Below are 16,241 nucleotides of genomic sequence, written 5' to 3'. Positions count from 1 at the left end.
GGAGCTCGTTTGAAAAGGTAAATCTTCCAACTGTTACCGCCCAATGGGACCCGAGGCGCGCGGCCGGGGACGACAAGGGATGCCGGGGGGGAGGGGGATCAAACAAAATTGGTTGGTGAACGACATCCTGGAATCCCGATCCTCAAGCATGATGTTGAGATGCGCCCGAACTAGAAGCAACTCTCCTGCCGGTACCAATGGCCACGGGGATTCCTTGTAGAACACCGCCGTGGTCAACACCGGCAGGGTACATGCCATCGTTGACGGAGAAATTCCGGCAAATCAAATAGGCGCTCATGGCGGCGTTTTCGCGGGCCATAATCTCGGTCTTGTAGACTTTGTCGCTCTTGTACTCGCGGTTGTTGACGCGTACCACGCAGGTGTACCCTGTGCTGTGCTTGTAGACCTCATAGCTTGGTTCGGACCAATGACGGCGGCGGCAGAGATCTAGATTACATGCAGCTTGTCAGAAAGACAGATCGATTCAATCAGAATGAAATGAGTGGAAAGAACAGAAAAAGAAATTCCAATTGAAATGAAAAAAAAAAAAAGCAGCGTTGATTGGGTCGGAACCAGGGCCGTACTTGCGAGGTAAAGCACGTAATACATCGTGGCACGCCCAATGCGCTTCTTGCGCCCCTTTTCAATTGACCAGTTGATTCGCCGAAAATTCCGAGAGGCTGCGATGCCTTCCCCAGATTGTACCGAACGAATCGATGAATGACGGTAAACTCGTCTCAGGTAGAAAACAGTATTAAAACCGCGGACAACTCGGCAGTAGCTATGCTGCTACTTAGGAATATGGGACACTATGCCAGGCCAGATGCGACCGCTTGTCTGGTCTGGGTTTGTCTTTTTTTTTTCTTGTTGACGTGGTGGAATGGGTATGGTTGGAACTATGAGGCAATCCGGGGAGTGGATGATCGGGTACCAGAGAAATCACGGATTGAGAATGGAACGGAGCTAGGATTCTCGAAAGATTTATGTCCTGCCTTTGAACGGTCTCTCGATTAAAAATCAACGTCAATGTTCAAACAAGCACAGTCATCGAAGAGAAAGAAGAAAAGAAGAATCCGAACTGATCTCTCGCTCTGTGTATGTGTCGCTTTATAATGCTTGGAGGGGCGGCAAATCTCACATCTTGGATCGAAGATTGAGGTTAAAATTTCAGAACTCATGAATCGGGAAAGGTAAACCTCCACCTTTCGTGTGAGACTCTGGATTTGCCGCACTTTTTTCGCGAGTAGCGTGCTGTAAGTGTGTTGTAAGTGTGTGTATTATTTTGGTTTCAATTTCCCGCTTGTTTCGCTTGCCCGTCGGGAGCGATGTCGGGATCTCGTTTTTTCCCTTTTCGGGACCTGTTGATGTGCTGGCATGGCTCGCCGCCAGTGATGAAACCCTAGCGGGGGCATCTAAGCGGCTCCTTCAACCTGGGAATGCGTTCCAAAAGTCCAGACGCCCGAGGAGAATGAAAATCCTCCGTCGAGAAACTCTCTCGAGTGCAAAAAAAAAATATTGAATGATCCCTTACCCTGGTCTTTCTGATAACTGATGATCCTACTTCTCGTTATGTGGTCTCTACAGTAGATGTTGCAGTTGCATATCGAGTAAACTGTGCATTCCTCCTCCAGATCACCTCATCCCATGCCATTGCTGCATTCACGTTCATCTTCCATCCACCACGGTTGCATACAGCGTACATATTCTCCATGGTCTCACAGCAGACACAAAATCCTGATCGGGCGCTCCGCAGCTATCTCGGCTGAGATGCTGAACGGCGACGGCCAGTCCGATGAAGGGACGATCGAGCAGTTCATCTTCTGTCAAAGCAAGGGCAAGTGATAGTCCTGTATTAGTGTGATTAGTGCGATAACGCCACGTCTTCCCCTTCCAAGGCACTGAAATAAGAGTCATCGTAATAGTCTCGAAACATGTTCTCCCGAGAGAATCCAGAGTAGCCGGGAGGCAAAGTACCCGCAACTCATGATACCGACATTCCATGCACATGTATAATCGCAGACCTTGGCACTGAAAATGAAAGGCCGATATTTCTCGAAAATGCTGAGGACGAGCATGCGTGATGAGTTGTCAATTGTGGGGAAGCAACACGCGCCGTCCCCAAACATTATTCAGCAGGGAGTAAGGACCGTTTGTGTGTTTCCAAGCTTGGATGGGTGCAGAGGGTATCCGTGGATCTGCCTTCCGGTATGATGTGAAGTGAGATCTCTGCTGAAGAGGGGGAACTGAGCATACTGGCATAAACAGGTGGAGGAGACGGGAGTGACGTGCATAATGACAGCTTGGTGGTCTGGTTCCCCTTCGGGACCCCTATTCTTATCACATGACAAGCGAACTGGGAAAATTAAAAATGAAACAGGGTTGACCTGGATGTTTGCAATGTTTGCCCCAAATATGACGTCGACACTGTTGGCAGCACATGAACAGGGTGCCATTTTGCCAGGATGAAAATTCTTGGATAGTATCACGACGTTTCAATGCTTGATCAATGTCTGTGCTTTTGCAGTCGGTGCCTAATTGATAGGTTCTGCTGTGGAGGTTGATAGTAAGAACCAATGTCGTGGGCTCGACAAGGGAACCGCATACTCGGCCGCGCAGCGTTTGGTTATCATCATGATGCTGCACTCTCCCGCTATGCAGGCCGACAGCAGCAATTCGCTGCAATGACCAGAGGAGTCACCTCAATTGCTTCGGTACGGGCGGGATCGAATTGCCAGTGGCAGGTGGTCGGCAGAAGAATCAGCGTCTGCCGATATTCTCAGCAGACCAAACCATCCGAGGGCCAATCTGTGAATGTGAACGGATGCCACATCATTGATGAGACGGCTGCAGACAGGCAGAAACAGGCACCCCAACAGCGCGAAACTTCGCGGTCAACTCCGATGGATGAGGACTGGTCGGAGGCAGAAACAAAGAAGGGTACGCACTATAAATCGTGCATCACGGAGTAGATGGCCTTAGCCGAGACATGCTGATATTTCTAGGGAAATTGCTCACGACCCCATCAAGGTTGCTCAAGTTAATTCTGCCTGTAACGACTCATGACTATCGAGAAGGCGACCGCAAAGGTGCGCCGACAACTCTACAAGCAAGTCTGTAAGCTCATGCGAGCAGGGATCGAGCCGTTGGCGCTCCTGGTGCATCCCCAGCAGCCACTCTCGTATCTGGAACGTCTGATCCAGGCCGAAGTACCACTGGTCAAGGATGAGCATGGCCAGTTGAAGCCACCGACCGTGTCCTTCCTGGCCATGGAACTCTCGGGTGATGCCATCCAGCCGAGACACCGCAAACACCAGGGCTCCGACCCGGAGCAGACTAGCGACCGCGGACAGGACAAGGACTCAGTGAGGGACGCATCGACGTCCATGACTGGTGAGCCCCCGATCGAGATGCGAGGCGGTCCCGGAGAAGGCGGAGTAGAGATGTACGGCAACTTGGAAAAGAGCGTGCCTGGGGCACTGAGAAAGGGTCGGTTCGTTCGGTGGTCATCATCTACCGAGATTGGGGATTTCATTCGCGATGCCACCCGTGCAAAAGAGTTCATTGTCCTCATCGAAGGCTCGCCGCTGGGAGCCATCCCGGTCGGGGTGCCCTCATTCAATGATCGCACGTATTACCTGCGCATGCGACTGCGCAAGCTGTCACGTAAGCTGCGAGACTTGGCGGTCATCAAGCACGAGTGTGACGTCCTCGCACACCGGGGTGCCCAGCGCGTTGCCATCGGGGGCCTTGGTGTGATCATGTTGTGGTGGTACGCCGTGTACAAGCTCACGTTTGAAACAGACCTTGGTTGGGACACGATGGAGCCGATCACGTATCTGGTGAGTTTGTCGACGCTGATGGCCGGCTATGCATGGTTCTTGTACCATAATCGAGAAATTTCGTACCGATCAGCACTCGACTTTACGGTCAACCGGCGGCAGCAGAAGCTGTATCAGATGAAAGGAGTTGATTTGCGACTGTGGGAGTCACTCCTGGAAGAGGCGAATGCTCTACGCAAGGAAATCAAGACGGTAGCGAGGGAGTACGATGTTGATTGGGACGAGACGCTAGACGAACAGGATGTACGAGTTACGGAAGCGTTGAAGCACGAGCGACGACATCGGCGCGATCGACAGGAGGAAGATCGGCGCGAGGAGCATGAATATACCCATCACGGCTAAGTATTTATAGCGACTTTGAGCTTCATATTTTTTTTGTCTTATTTACGAACCTTTTTTTGGGAAAAGGAGAAATTCGCTCGAGGAGATATTGTACAGTACAGCACCGCACATCTCAGACCATTTATTCTTCTCTACGCGCGTTTTTTAAGTTTCTACGCTACGCTAATGTGGTGTGATGTTGGGCGTGATCACCAATAACGACGGCCAGAATCATCGAGACCTGATTCCCTGTGGAAGTAGATTGGCGGATCAAGGACCAGTTGCTGAGCCTTGGCCACTCGGGAGTTTGCCGGCTTGCGCGTTATTTCTAATTTGGATCGAGTCATTCAAGAGGCTCCCCAATTGGTCCTATTTTCCCCGGGCGGAATCCTCAACGCATCTTTTGACGCGACGGAGGGGCTCGAGCCCTTTGCGGATGATTCAGATTGCTTGGTGGTTTTTTTTTTTCTTCAAGGAACATCCTCCTCTGCCCAATATGCAAGTTGATGTCACTAGCAGCCAGATCCCTGCGCGCGTCGTATTCCAGCCGCCTTCCCCAATGATCCGACTCGATGCGGCTGATCCAATCGAGACCCTCTGTGGTCCGGTTTGGGGCTCGTCTACGGCGAGGAAGCGTGACCAGCGACGTGATTTGCGGATGGTGGTCGGACAGTCGCACCACAATCGAATATCATTGCGGCAGATCATTGACCTCCATTCATGCGCATTCATGTTCATGCTCAATTCCACCTCCATACCCATGCTGGTTGCCTGAACTCGCTTGCTGATATTTGCCGCGGCTCCACCTTATGGGTGAGCGGGACGAGACCGGGCTCGGGAGAGGGGATATGAGTAATCATCGCCTTGACGACGCTTGAATTTGATCCTGCTGACACGGTGGCGGGAGGAATCGATCGATCGATCGCACATTGGCAACTTGGCACAACGCATCGATCGCAGAGAACGGATCGGGCATGGAATGCTTCTATACATAAACACACGGGACGGACAGCTGGTCTCCCAGTTGGGTCCGGACTGATGTGTATGTACTCTACCCGTGCCATGTGCCTGCTTTTCTCCTTTGCATATATTTATCCTTTAAGCTCACAGCAGGCGGCTTGACTGCTGTAGGGACCGACGTCATGTTGTGGTGCACGGACATTGGCTTGTCGGGTGGGCTGAATGGACCCCCCTACGTCATAGGATCCATTTGGAGCGAGCCGTGATTGGCCCTTCCCGGGCCCTGGGTCTTGGTATCCAGCAATCACTAATCAGGAAGCTGGGCTCCTGCCCGTTCTTTGCTTTTCTTCCCGCCTCTCCGGAGAAACGAAATTTGACAACGAAGTGGGCTGTCTGTCTCGGCTGTCAAATAGGTTAGCCTCTTCGTTCATATGGCGGACTCCGTATCCTCTGGCGAGGGGCTCTCTACAGCATACACACAGTATCCTCTTTGAGTTTGAACCCTCCTGGAGGATTCACGGGGTAAAGTAGGGGCCCATGTTCCGTGGTTGGGAACATCAATAGCGTCGTTGAACCCCTCCCGCTTCGGCTTTACCATTTCTGCAGTCTTCAACCCACCCCCCCACTCCTCGCCGCACACCGCGACGACCTTCCCCCCTCCCCCATTGTGCGGTCTCTTCCTCGGCAAGCGCCTTTTCTCTCGGCGGGTTCAGGCGTTCGCTCCGGAGTTTGGTCGGTGCGTTGAATAACTATCGGAACTATTGCCACTCAAATCCCTTCATCAAGCCCGGGAAGCGTTGCCTAAAAATACGCGTGGTTTGGTGGTGGACATATCTGCAGCCCGCGGTCCGGTGGACTAAGGGACACTATTTCGCTGCCGGCTTACGACTAGTTAATCTTTTTCTTTTTCTTTTAATTCTGTGTGCCAATCCCCTCTGCTGAACAGCGGGATCCCCTCCCCACCCGAAAGAACCAGGAGCGACTGTAGAGGGTGTGTTGGAGATCTGCAGCATACTGGGGCTTGGAAAATTCGATTCCTCCCGCCATTGGAAGAAATAAGCGCGCTTTGGCAAGAGGGACAGTTCAGTACATTCGACTCCTGGCACTCCAGACTGTGGATGATGAAACAGCTCTGCTGCCAGTAAGAACGGCTGCTCTGTATTTTGTACCTCTCCATTATTTGCCATTGTGTCATTGGCAATCTTCCTAGACACGTTTCCCGCTCCGATTTTAGGTGGGTTCAAACCATCCCTTTTTTTTTTTTTTACCCTGCCCCTCGTCTTCCCTCCAGCTCCCTGAGAAAAAGGCTTTGAATTTACCCCTCTTCGACTTTCCGACTCTTGGACTGTAAATCCTAAAGAGGGACCGTAACAATTAATACTACCTACGAACCGGCTGGAACGCTGAAGCTCTCGCATTCGAGACTTCACGCTACATCTGTTTCGGTCTAGAGTCGCACCAGGCCGTCACGACTGTGTTCCCGCGGCGGGCTGGATTTGGCTTCCCGGCCTTCTTCCTTTGATTTGAACCCTTTTTTTCAAATTTTTGAATCCCTTCTCGTGTCCTGTGTTTTTCTGTGGTCACTATTTTTCTGTTTCAAACCGGCTGCCTCCCCTTTCTGCCTCAAATCTGGTTTTGTGTGCAGAAAGCATGATTGTGCAAGCGCCTGATTAGATGACCAAGACAGATATCGAGATCCCTCATCACTGTGGCAAGGCACGTCCGAGAGGGGCAAAGTGAGTTTGCCAGGTACATGGTGGACAAAAAGTCTGACTGACAGTCGATCGACCCAACAGTAAAAACAGTGGTGAAAACGAGTCCGACTTTTTTTTTTTTTCAATAACCTATTGCATTCTGCTGGTTGCATCACTTGGGTGAATGCCCAGTACAACACACACACACAAAGCCTCTTTCCTCGATAATTTGTCGACATAGCTGGAAGCTTCGTTTCCACGGCCGAGGTTGATATTCCAATATGGCTGCCGATGTATGCTTTTTTCCGTTTATGATCCTTGTTTCCCGATCGTTGCTGTACTAACGGAACGGCCCGACAGAGAAATGAAGATTACCCGTCGGAGCTCCGCAAGCATGCGGACCTGATCGACCCCAGCACATTCGAGCAGATCCTGGAAATGGACGATGACTCCAACCGGGAATTTAGCAAGTCGATTGTCTACGGTTACTTTGACCAGGCAAGCTCGACTTTTGAGAAGATGAAAGAGGCTCTGTATGACGACCTATCTCCTACCTCCATGCTTTGGTTCACCAGAACAAACGAAGCTGACTATTTTCCACAGCGCCGGGAAACGTCTCGCTGAACTCTCCGAGCTGGGTCACTTCCTCAAGGGCTCGTCGGCTACCTTGGGTTTGGTCAAGGTCAAGGACGACTGCGAACGGATCCAGCACTGCCAAGAGGACGTGGGGGACAACCTCGACGATCCCAAAGTCTTGGACGTGATCAAGGGCTACCTCACCGACGCGCAAGAAAACCACCGCGAAGTCGAGGTCATTCTGCGACGATTCTACGGCGAGTCAATAGAGTCTCCACCAGCTGCAGCGGCCGCTGCGTCAACAGCTACCACGACGGCAGCTGCGGCGCCTAGCTCCGCTGCCGCTGGGGCTCCTACGGCGGCGGGGGCTGCAGGTGCTGGTGCGGCTGCTGCTGCCACAGTACCCGCTGCAGCTGGGAAGCAAAGTCCAGAGGGTGGTGGAACGGGCAAGGAGGAGAAACTCACTGAGAAGACTGTGAAATAATTCCTTAATCTTTCTTCCTTATTTTTTTTTTTTTTCTTTTCCTTTTTCTTTCCTCCTTTCTTTTCTGCTTTGTCCATCCATCCATCCATCTCATAATTCAGAGTTGATCCTCATTGTTAACGGGCTATTGCCTCCTAAAGTTCGAGCCGCGTGTATCTAAGCGATGTGGATGTTTACACCAAACAAAAAAGAAGCCCTGCCGTCTCGCTAAAACATATATGATCCCCAGCAAACAGGATACGTATGTATGTATGTATAACGTCGAAAACAAGACGGACCGGCCCGGCCAGGCCAAGTGGGATCTAGGATCTTCATGGAGGGTTACAGTTCCGCAAAGGATCGTCAAGCTTTGATCTTCGTACCTACCGACGAGATGGACAAGAGTAAGACTACATTCAATCTTTTTTTTTTCTACAAGCGGGGCAGGAACCGACAACATAACGTCACTCTTTCCTCACTGTAAGGAACGGAAAGACGGAACAAAAAAAAAAAAAAAAAAAAGGAGACTCGTGTTTTCTTTTCTTAGAAAGTTTACGAACCCATCTATGTATCATTGAACGAAAATAAACGGTACAAGTACAAGCCCTCTCTACCCTAGCCTAATTCCATTTTCTTTTTACCTGGTCGATGTGTTTTTTTTTTCTTTAACCGGCAACCTTGTAGATGCACTCGGCGAGTCTCTTGACGTTGGAGGAGGTGATACCGGCGACGGAGATACGGCCGTCCTTGGTGGCGTAGACGGAGTGCTGTTATTCTCGTTAGCTCTCATTCTCTAGGAATGAGCATGGGAAGGGATATGATGGCGTACCTCCTTGCTAAGAGCCTCCATCTGCTCGGGCTTCAGGCCAGTGTAGGCGAACATGCCAATCTATACGTTACATTAGTCTTGGATAACTTTCGAGTTTTGAATGGGCGACTGTACCTGGCTCGTAATGTGCGACCAGTTATGCTTGCTGCCGAGAGCCTCGAGGTTCTCCCGCAGCAGAGCGCGCATGCGGATGATGCGGTCCGCCATGCCCTTGACCTCACCCTGCCACTGCTTGTACAGGGCCGGGTCGTTGAGGATGGTGGACGCGATGCGGGCGCCGTGGATCGGCGGGTTCGAATACAGTGGCCGAATCAGGATCTTGATCTGCGACTCGACACGCTTCTTCTCCTCGGGCGAAGCAGTGACAATCGAGAAGGCACCGCAGCGTTCTCCGTACAGACCCTGAATTCGTCAGCGGTGAATAATATATCAAGGAGAATAGCGTCGACCAACCATGTTCTTGGCAAAGCTCTGGCACAGAGCAATGTTATGACCCTGCTCGACAAAGTACCGCGGAGCAAACGCATCCCGGTCAGCATCGCCCGAGGCAAAGCCCTGGTAGGCCATATCGAAAAAGGCAAAGTGGCCCTTCTCCTTGATCACATCGCTGATCTGGCGCCACTGCTCCTGCGACGGGTCGACACCAGTTGGGTTGTGCGCACAGGCATGCAGCAGGATGATGCTGTTGTTGGGCGCGTTCTTGAGGTCCTCGATCAAGCCGGCAAAGTCCAGGCCGATCGTGTTCTTGTCATAGTACCGGTAGGTGCCGACCTCCAGACCGGAGCGCTTGAACACGGCATTGTGGTTGGCCCAACTCGGAGTCGGCAGGTAGATCTTCTTGGCGTGCGGGTAGAAGCTCGCCAGGAACTCACCCCCTATCCGCAGCGCACCCGTGCCCGAGATCGACTGCGTGATCACCAGCCGGTCCTCCTTGATGACGGGCGAGTCTTTGCCGTACGCCAGCTCCGCGGCGGCCTTGGTGAACGACGGCAGACCCGTGATTCCCGCGTACTCCTTGTCCAGCTTCGACGAGACGACCTTCTCCTCAGCGGCGCGGACAGATGGCAGCACATACGGCTTGCCCTGGTCATCACCTAAACATTGCCCCATCAGCGATCCTTACTATTGACTTGCCCGGTAAATGGGAGACATACGGTAAGCGCCAACACCAAGATTGATCTTCTCAGGGAACGGATCGGCCTTGAATGCCTCGGTGATACCCAGAATTGCGTCCTACCATCGGTCAATTCTTGATCCCATGGATGCTACCAAGAATTGCACTCACCGGAGGTCCCTGAGGAACATTGGCCCAGGTCGAGCTTGCGCGCAGGCCAACCGCCAGATTGCGCACGGCGGACTCGCGCGCAACCGCGGTACGGCTGGCCAGTCTCAGCGTCGAGAGCATTTCGTCAAATAGCAAAGGAAAAAAACACTTGAGAAAACAAACACTGAATCAAAGAATTGGTATGCCGTAGCAAGAAGAAAAATTTGGGGAATGAAAGACGATGGGCAGGGTAGGGATAAAAAAAAATTAACCGCGGTCAGCTAACTCGCGCCCGTGGCCGCCGTTGTCACCGCACGATCGATTTGGAGACGTGTTCGCAAGCTTTCCTGGGGTTGGTCCTCCCGGCCCTCTCCGCAGCTTCCATCGGTCTTCCACCGATCGGGGCCATTTTAGCAAGTTTTAGAGCTAAATACGTTTATGCAATGCTTGGTTCTCTTGGATTGACCTACAAGAACGCCCTGGCTGCCATACTTTACAGTAACCCAATCCCTTGTTTTCGACCGAGGGCAAGCGAAAGTGAACATTTGATCCCATCCAGTCAGGCATTATGAACGTGTCAGTGACTCATTGAGCGACCACTCACCACCGACCAGCCCCCCCATGATTACATAAGTGCACCCGCCCAATCTGGTCAGCTGACCCCGGATTTGCTCAGTTGGTTCACCGAGATCTCCAACGCTTGGGGTAAAATTAATTAACCGAATAGCTTGATTCACATGAACGCTCTATCGATACAGTATCCACCCGAGTAATTAGAACATACTCCGTACAAACAGCACGTAACAATCCCGTCCGGGTCGTCATGCCAGCCGGACTCCTGCCTGCCGGTTCCTCTTTGCCGTGGCGCCCATGGCGTTGTTCATTGTCGTATGTTGACTGCTGTCCAGCGCGCTCATGGCTTCCCGTTTCTTCTCCTCCTCGATCTTCTTGAGATGCTTCTCCGTCTTCATCTTGCCGCTGCCCTTGCCGTGGAACTGGTGGCTCAGGTGCTTGAACGCTTCCTTCTGGTTCATCAACCGGCCGTGCTCGTCCACGTACTTGAGCTGAATGTCTGGCTTGTACTCCCTCTCGAACATCTCCGCGATAAGCTTTGACTCTTGCTGCTCGCGCTGCTTGTTCTCCCGTCGCGAGTACTCCTCGCGTTCTCGCGCGGACATGCGGTCAAGCTTACCCGTGGCGCGGTCTCGCTCACGCTGGAGCCGAGCACGCCGTTCGGCTTCTTCCTCCAACCGTTGCTTCTCGCGGATGAACCGCTCCCGCTCGCGGTGCAGGCGATTCAATTCCGCTGCATCGGATTGCTGGACAAGGCCGCGTTGACGCAACATGGCCACTGTGGCGCCGAGACCCTCATCCAGGGTCTTCTCTTCATCCAAACCAGTGCCGCTAATCGCCGGCACTTCGACCTTCTCTTCTTCCTCTTTAATCTTGGCCTTCTCCTCCTCGTCTTCGGCCTCGTGGTAGGAGCGGTCCATGTCGACGTCATCTGCCTTCTCCTCCGGCGACTCTTCTTTGATCGCACGATCTTCGGCAGGGGTGGTGGCTCGTCGTGACGGCCGCTCGGAAATGGTTGGCTTCTGAATGGTTGAAATGAACTCGGAAGTCTCGTCAATAACGAGCCCCGGGGCTTCTTCTTCGCCGTTCTCGACTTCCATCGGCGTCTGTGATGATTCTTCTCGTAGTTGTCGCGCAATATCCTCTGGGCGCATCTTCTTGCGCTTTTTGAAAGCTGCTCGTCGCTGCAGAGCTAGTGATGCTTGTAGATCATCGTCATCAACGAACGACGTAGTCTCGGATTTTCTTTGTCGTGGGACGCTAGGCTCGCCGTCCACCTGCATGGCATCTCCATTTGATGCATCATGTGAGGCGCCATTCGAAGTATCAGCAGCATCCGCAGGGGGCAGGATGATCTCATCGTCATCCAGAGCCTTTTGCCTGGTTGATTTGGCCTTCTTCTTTTTGGGCTTCTTCACCTTTACCTCACTAATGTCCATGTAGTCGGACACGGGCGCCGATGGCGCAATGTCAAGGCTAATAGCTTGTTTCTTGAGCATGTCAGCCACATGCTGGCGCTTTGCTTCTCGTTCCTCGGCCGTAGACCCTTGGGCATCGAGCGTGAAATGCTTGCGTTTCTTGCCTTCGATCTCCTCATCGTACTGGGCAAGTATTGTCCCGGACTCGTTCGCTTCTGTCGGATCGTAGGGCGTCTTCTTCTTTTTCAGCTCCAGTCTCTCCTGTAATTTCTCCTTCTCGCGAAGTTCAATGTTCTCCAGCTCATCGCCTTCAGCTTCCAACTCGTCGATCGTAGCATCCTTCAGCGTAAGGATCTGGCCCTCGCCGGTTTCAAAGTCCGCAATATCGTGAGCAACTTTGACACCGGCCAAATCCGCTGAGGTGTGTTCAACTACTCGGTCCCGTTCGGCCAGCTCCTCAGCGAGCTTGCGTGCACGCTCTTTCTCCACTTTCTTTTGCAGCTTTTTATGCTGAGCGAGCCATGTCTTCGTGTCCATATCGCCACCCATTTCTCCAAGGCTCTTTCCTTCCAATTTCGCGTGCCGCCGTGCCATGTCGCGCGCCTTTTTGATCGCCGCCATGCGCTCCTCGCGTTTCCGCCGTTCCTCAGCCTGGGCGCGGAACCTTTTCCAGTTCTCGTGACCTTCAGCTTCGCGAGACTCGAGTGTACTTCCGGGCTCATCGTCGCTGGGCGTCGAATCTCTGGATTCCCGGGCTGCAGAATCGGAGGTGTCGTTATCGGCGCCGGGAACGGGCAGGGGTTTTAACCCCAGCGCCGCCCGGATTTTGTTATTCTGTTCGATCGATAAGGCGTCCGTCATTTTGCTCTCATCCGTTTAGTTGATCAAGCAGAAGGGAACCCGACAGCGGCGAAATCGGTCGAGCCGATAACAAGATCCAGGGCGAGGTTGGCGGATCCATTGTCCCTCTGCATGTTATTCGCCGCTTGAATGTTCCCAATCAGGTTTAGCGTATCCCGTGACTCGCAAGCACCAAATAAAAACACCAGAGATTTTTTCATCGTTATTTTCCCTTTTCTTTCTTTTCTCTCCCATCCATGACACAGATCTGTGTTCGGAGGTCCTGACCAGCCAGCTGGGTTCGCTCTCGTGGCAGCCCTTTTGGCTGTGCTCGGTTGATCACCGGACAGTTCGACGACAAAGGAGCCATCGTCCTGAAATTTTTCAGGCATGGTGTCAATTTCCTGTCGACAGATCTCAGATCAACTCAGCTCCCGGAGTCAAATCTCTGGCCTTGAGCTCCCTCCCCTCGCTCTGCGAGGCTGGTTGGTGAGCTCGGTTGGAGTTCTGGGCTGCTGTGGGCGTCATATTCCCGGTCCCTTTGCCGAATGGCCGTCGGCTGGTGAGGTTAGGGAAAAACCATGACTGGCCAACATGCATTCATTTACAATTTGAAGAAGTGAGGTAGAGTCACTCGTAGACAGTCTCATTGTAATTATGAGATTGTTTTTGGTATCCTATTATCCCGTCTCTTATACATGAGCGATGAGTAGTAGGCATCATCTCGTCACAATGCCGACCAAGTCACAGCAATTTCAAATGTCCTGTTACTTGGTCGACGACACTCTTCGGTCCCAATATTCCAAGCACTGTCAAACTCCCGCTTGCGATCTGTGTCCGTCCGGCGTCTCGGATAACTCGAGCACAGAGCCCAAGGCTGACTGCCTGGGCCTGCAACAGAAGTAATTCATCTTCCGACTTGACCTGCAAGGCGATTTTGGCCTGACCACCGCGTTCCCACCGTTTCAGTATCGGCGAATTCGGCGCTTTGGACATGAAATATTTGTAGCACGCAAGGGTAGCATGAGAACATTGTGCAGCGATTTTGCCTGGATATCACGCGCAATTAGCACATTGCCTAAGCTGCGAGGCTAGCTTCGCGAGTAACAAACCTTTGGTCATGCCTAGATCTGTTCGCACGACCAGCACCAGTTTCACTTCTTCATGGTTTCCTTCAAAGGTCGCCAGCTCGCCGCCGTCCTCGGCCTCGTCCTCCTCTTCCTCCTCGTCACTTTCCCAATCGTCTTTGTCAGAGACATCCTGCGCGTCGCGCTTCTCTTGAGCCGCTCTGGATCTTGATTTTGACTTCGAGGGATAGCTGAATAGCCACGCGCCCTGTCCGATGAAATACCCCACGACTCCGGCAAGAATCGAGGCCGCGACGACGCAGGCGGTGGTGCTTGGCGGGACGCGATCTGTTGGCATTGCGGTGGCCATGTTGCTCTGCGGTTGTTGGCACGCGGGCAATCTCCAGGAAAAGTAGTTGATGCCAAGCCGAGTATTGTCAAGCTACCCCTATGAATCTTACCCATGGTCTAATTCTAGCCCGTTATACTAACCAATCATGGTTCGTAACCACAAATCATACTCTGAATATGGTTAAAAGTTTCTTTAGCGTGGATGTATTTAATGGGCAGAGGGATTGGTGGGATGGCCGGCGGCCAATTTCTTGTGCGGTTTGGTTTGGTTAGGTTATCGACTCTCATCGCCCACGCATATCCTTGCGAAACTGTTGGCCGGAGCTGCAGTCATCGAATGCCATTCCAAAAACGACAAGAGAGGCCCGCGGCACGCGATACTGCGCTATGATATTCACAGCGAACTTCTGGAAATATTTGCAACTTCTGCCCCATCCCCTCGCCCCCATCAGTCTGCGCGCCCAATCCTTTCTGAGCATCGTCATAATGAACTCTCCGGGAGAGCTCGCCTTCTTGTACCTTTCCTTCGTTCCTCTCTCGTCCTCGGTCGTTTCACCTTCCTTGTATTCGTTGCCACCTTCTAATTTTGATTACGGCAATATCTTCTCTGCTGAAAATCTCAGAATCGGCATCCGCAGGGACCGTCCGCAGGTCATTTGAGAGCGCTTCCAGCAGCGCTGGCATCGCACAATCGACATGACCAATATCGTGAACAGTACGTCGACATTGGGAAGGAGACATTGTGCGAAGTTGACCTGACAAACGGAATATATACCGGGCCGACCTGCCAAGCAAGCAGTCCGAAGATTATTTACATAAGGACCTGGTGGACTCGTTTCCGGTAAGTCTTCCCTGTTTTGTTTCTCTCCACCGCTAGGAGCTTCAAGTTCCGTGCGACAGACTGGATTTTACTTGTAGATCTACGAAAGCAGCCAAGGTTCTGTAGAGTAAGAGAAAGTAGAGGAGGAGAAAGGAGTACTGCTTAGTGTGCGACGTTGTCCCACCTCAGCCCTGAAGCCCACACTCCTCCGTAGGTCACGTGCAAAATGTAACCCTAGCTCCTTCTCTGCAGCACGAAAGTACGGAGTATATATGCTGGCCTTCAATGAGCAACAAGGAGCGAGCCGAACGCCGTAAATTGAAGAATGATCAATTAGCTCCAGCACGACTTTCTGTTTTCATCGTTCAAACACTCCATACCTACGGAGTTCGCAACAAGACCACAACGGGTTCTTGTCATGAAGCTTCTTACTATTATTATCAAAGCTGAGGTTCAATCATGTCATCAGGATATTTGCTTCACCATTAGACCCAAGAAGCAGAACAAAGCTTCGTCCTGGGACCCGCAGGATATACAACAATGCTAGAGGCAACTAGAGAAGCCTGCCTTGCATTAACCAAGGTTCATCTCGGGACTGTCATCACAATGGAAGCAGCCTACCAGGATTAATCCTACCGTGAACTGAATGGAGTTCTCAAGTCTTCGAGTTTCGACGAACGTGTGCAGCCAAATTAGAGGTGGTGGACGGGATTGGTGCAGTCGACTTCATGCTCAAAGACGTCCGCCTGGTGACGTCGAACTGTTGCGCGAGAGTAACCGGCTGAAGGAGATTCACGACAAACGAAAATTTCTATATGCATCTGGATTCAGTGAGGTTGTCGAACGTCAACCTATATCGATAGCTACACCTCCCAACCTCATCTATACGGTAAATTGACTTCTAGCCAGCCGTGACTTGATCTGTAAATTGCGGATTGGATGCTCCTGGTACCAAACATCGGAGTAGTCACGAGGAACATATAGTTGCAGTCTTTAACAATAAAGATGGAACTGTAGCCACTGGCCAGGACTGCTCAAGAACAAGCGGCTGACTTTAGTACCTATACTAGTGTGTCGTACTTAGGAGCTACGCAGTTCGTCTTTCATGAAACGATCGCCAATATGGAGCGTACCAGCTAGAAAGAAACTGCAAAAAAGGCGGACCAATATCTCACTCATCGAAAAGAAAAGAGTAACGTCAACTCCATGTTCTGAACCTGCGGCCC

At 52.0% G+C, this 16,241-nt stretch overlaps 7 protein-coding genes across 7 annotated transcripts; 3 read left to right on the top strand and 4 right to left on the bottom strand.

Moving 5' to 3' along the window:
* Nucleotides 1-142: 142 nt before the first annotated feature.
* VTN49DRAFT_689 (uncharacterized protein) lies at nt 143-609 on the bottom strand (the record flags this gene model as incomplete). The annotated part of the gene is made up of 2 exons (XM_069415097.1): nt 143-447; nt 585-609. 2 exons carry the CDS (start codon nt 607-609, stop codon nt 143-145), a joined length of 330 nt encoding a protein of 109 aa, XP_069271049.1.
* Nucleotides 610-2,573: 1,964 nt separating this feature from the next.
* Nucleotides 2,574-4,181, top strand: VTN49DRAFT_688 (uncharacterized protein; the record flags this gene model as incomplete). Its single annotated transcript, XM_069415086.1, has 3 exons — nt 2,574-2,937; nt 3,003-3,086; nt 3,133-4,181. 3 exons carry the CDS (start codon nt 2,574-2,576, stop codon nt 4,179-4,181), a joined length of 1,497 nt encoding a protein of 498 aa, XP_069271048.1.
* Nucleotides 4,182-4,656: 475 nt separating this feature from the next.
* On the top strand, nt 4,657-4,935 carry VTN49DRAFT_687 (uncharacterized protein; the record flags this gene model as incomplete). Its single annotated transcript, XM_069415075.1, has 1 exon — nt 4,657-4,935. One exon carries the CDS (start codon nt 4,657-4,659, stop codon nt 4,933-4,935), a length of 279 nt encoding a protein of 92 aa, XP_069271047.1.
* Nucleotides 4,936-7,095: 2,160 nt separating this feature from the next.
* On the top strand, nt 7,096-7,874 carry VTN49DRAFT_686 (uncharacterized protein; the record flags this gene model as incomplete). The annotated part of the gene is made up of 3 exons (XM_069415064.1): nt 7,096-7,107; nt 7,175-7,347; nt 7,418-7,874. The coding sequence occupies 3 exons, from the start codon at nt 7,096-7,098 to the stop codon at nt 7,872-7,874; spliced, it is 642 nt and encodes a 213-aa protein (XP_069271046.1).
* A 644-nt stretch (nt 7,875-8,518) lies between these two features.
* On the bottom strand, nt 8,519-10,087 carry VTN49DRAFT_685 (uncharacterized protein; the record flags this gene model as incomplete). Its single annotated transcript, XM_069415053.1, has 6 exons — nt 8,519-8,620; nt 8,683-8,742; nt 8,797-9,084; nt 9,136-9,776; nt 9,837-9,915; nt 9,968-10,087. 6 exons carry the CDS (start codon nt 10,085-10,087, stop codon nt 8,519-8,521), a joined length of 1,290 nt encoding a protein of 429 aa, XP_069271045.1.
* Nucleotides 10,088-10,767: 680 nt separating this feature from the next.
* Nucleotides 10,768-12,798, bottom strand: VTN49DRAFT_684 (uncharacterized protein; the record flags this gene model as incomplete). The annotated part of the gene is made up of 1 exon (XM_069415042.1): nt 10,768-12,798. The coding sequence occupies one exon, from the start codon at nt 12,796-12,798 to the stop codon at nt 10,768-10,770; it is 2,031 nt and encodes a 676-aa protein (XP_069271044.1).
* Nucleotides 12,799-13,521: 723 nt separating this feature from the next.
* Nucleotides 13,522-14,214, bottom strand: VTN49DRAFT_683 (uncharacterized protein; the record flags this gene model as incomplete). Its single annotated transcript, XM_069415031.1, has 2 exons — nt 13,522-13,826; nt 13,890-14,214. 2 exons carry the CDS (start codon nt 14,212-14,214, stop codon nt 13,522-13,524), a joined length of 630 nt encoding a protein of 209 aa, XP_069271043.1.
* Between the last annotated feature and the right edge of the window lie 2,027 nt (nt 14,215-16,241).

This window comes from Thermomyces lanuginosus (assembly GCF_041956635.1).
Source record: "Thermomyces lanuginosus strain ATCC 200065 unplaced genomic scaffold VTN49scaffold_19, whole genome shotgun sequence".
Taxonomy (NCBI): domain Eukaryota; kingdom Fungi; phylum Ascomycota; class Eurotiomycetes; order Eurotiales; family Trichocomaceae; genus Thermomyces; species Thermomyces lanuginosus.
Note: the sequence above shows the minus strand (reverse complement) of the source record. Positions and strands in the feature narration are given on the sequence as shown.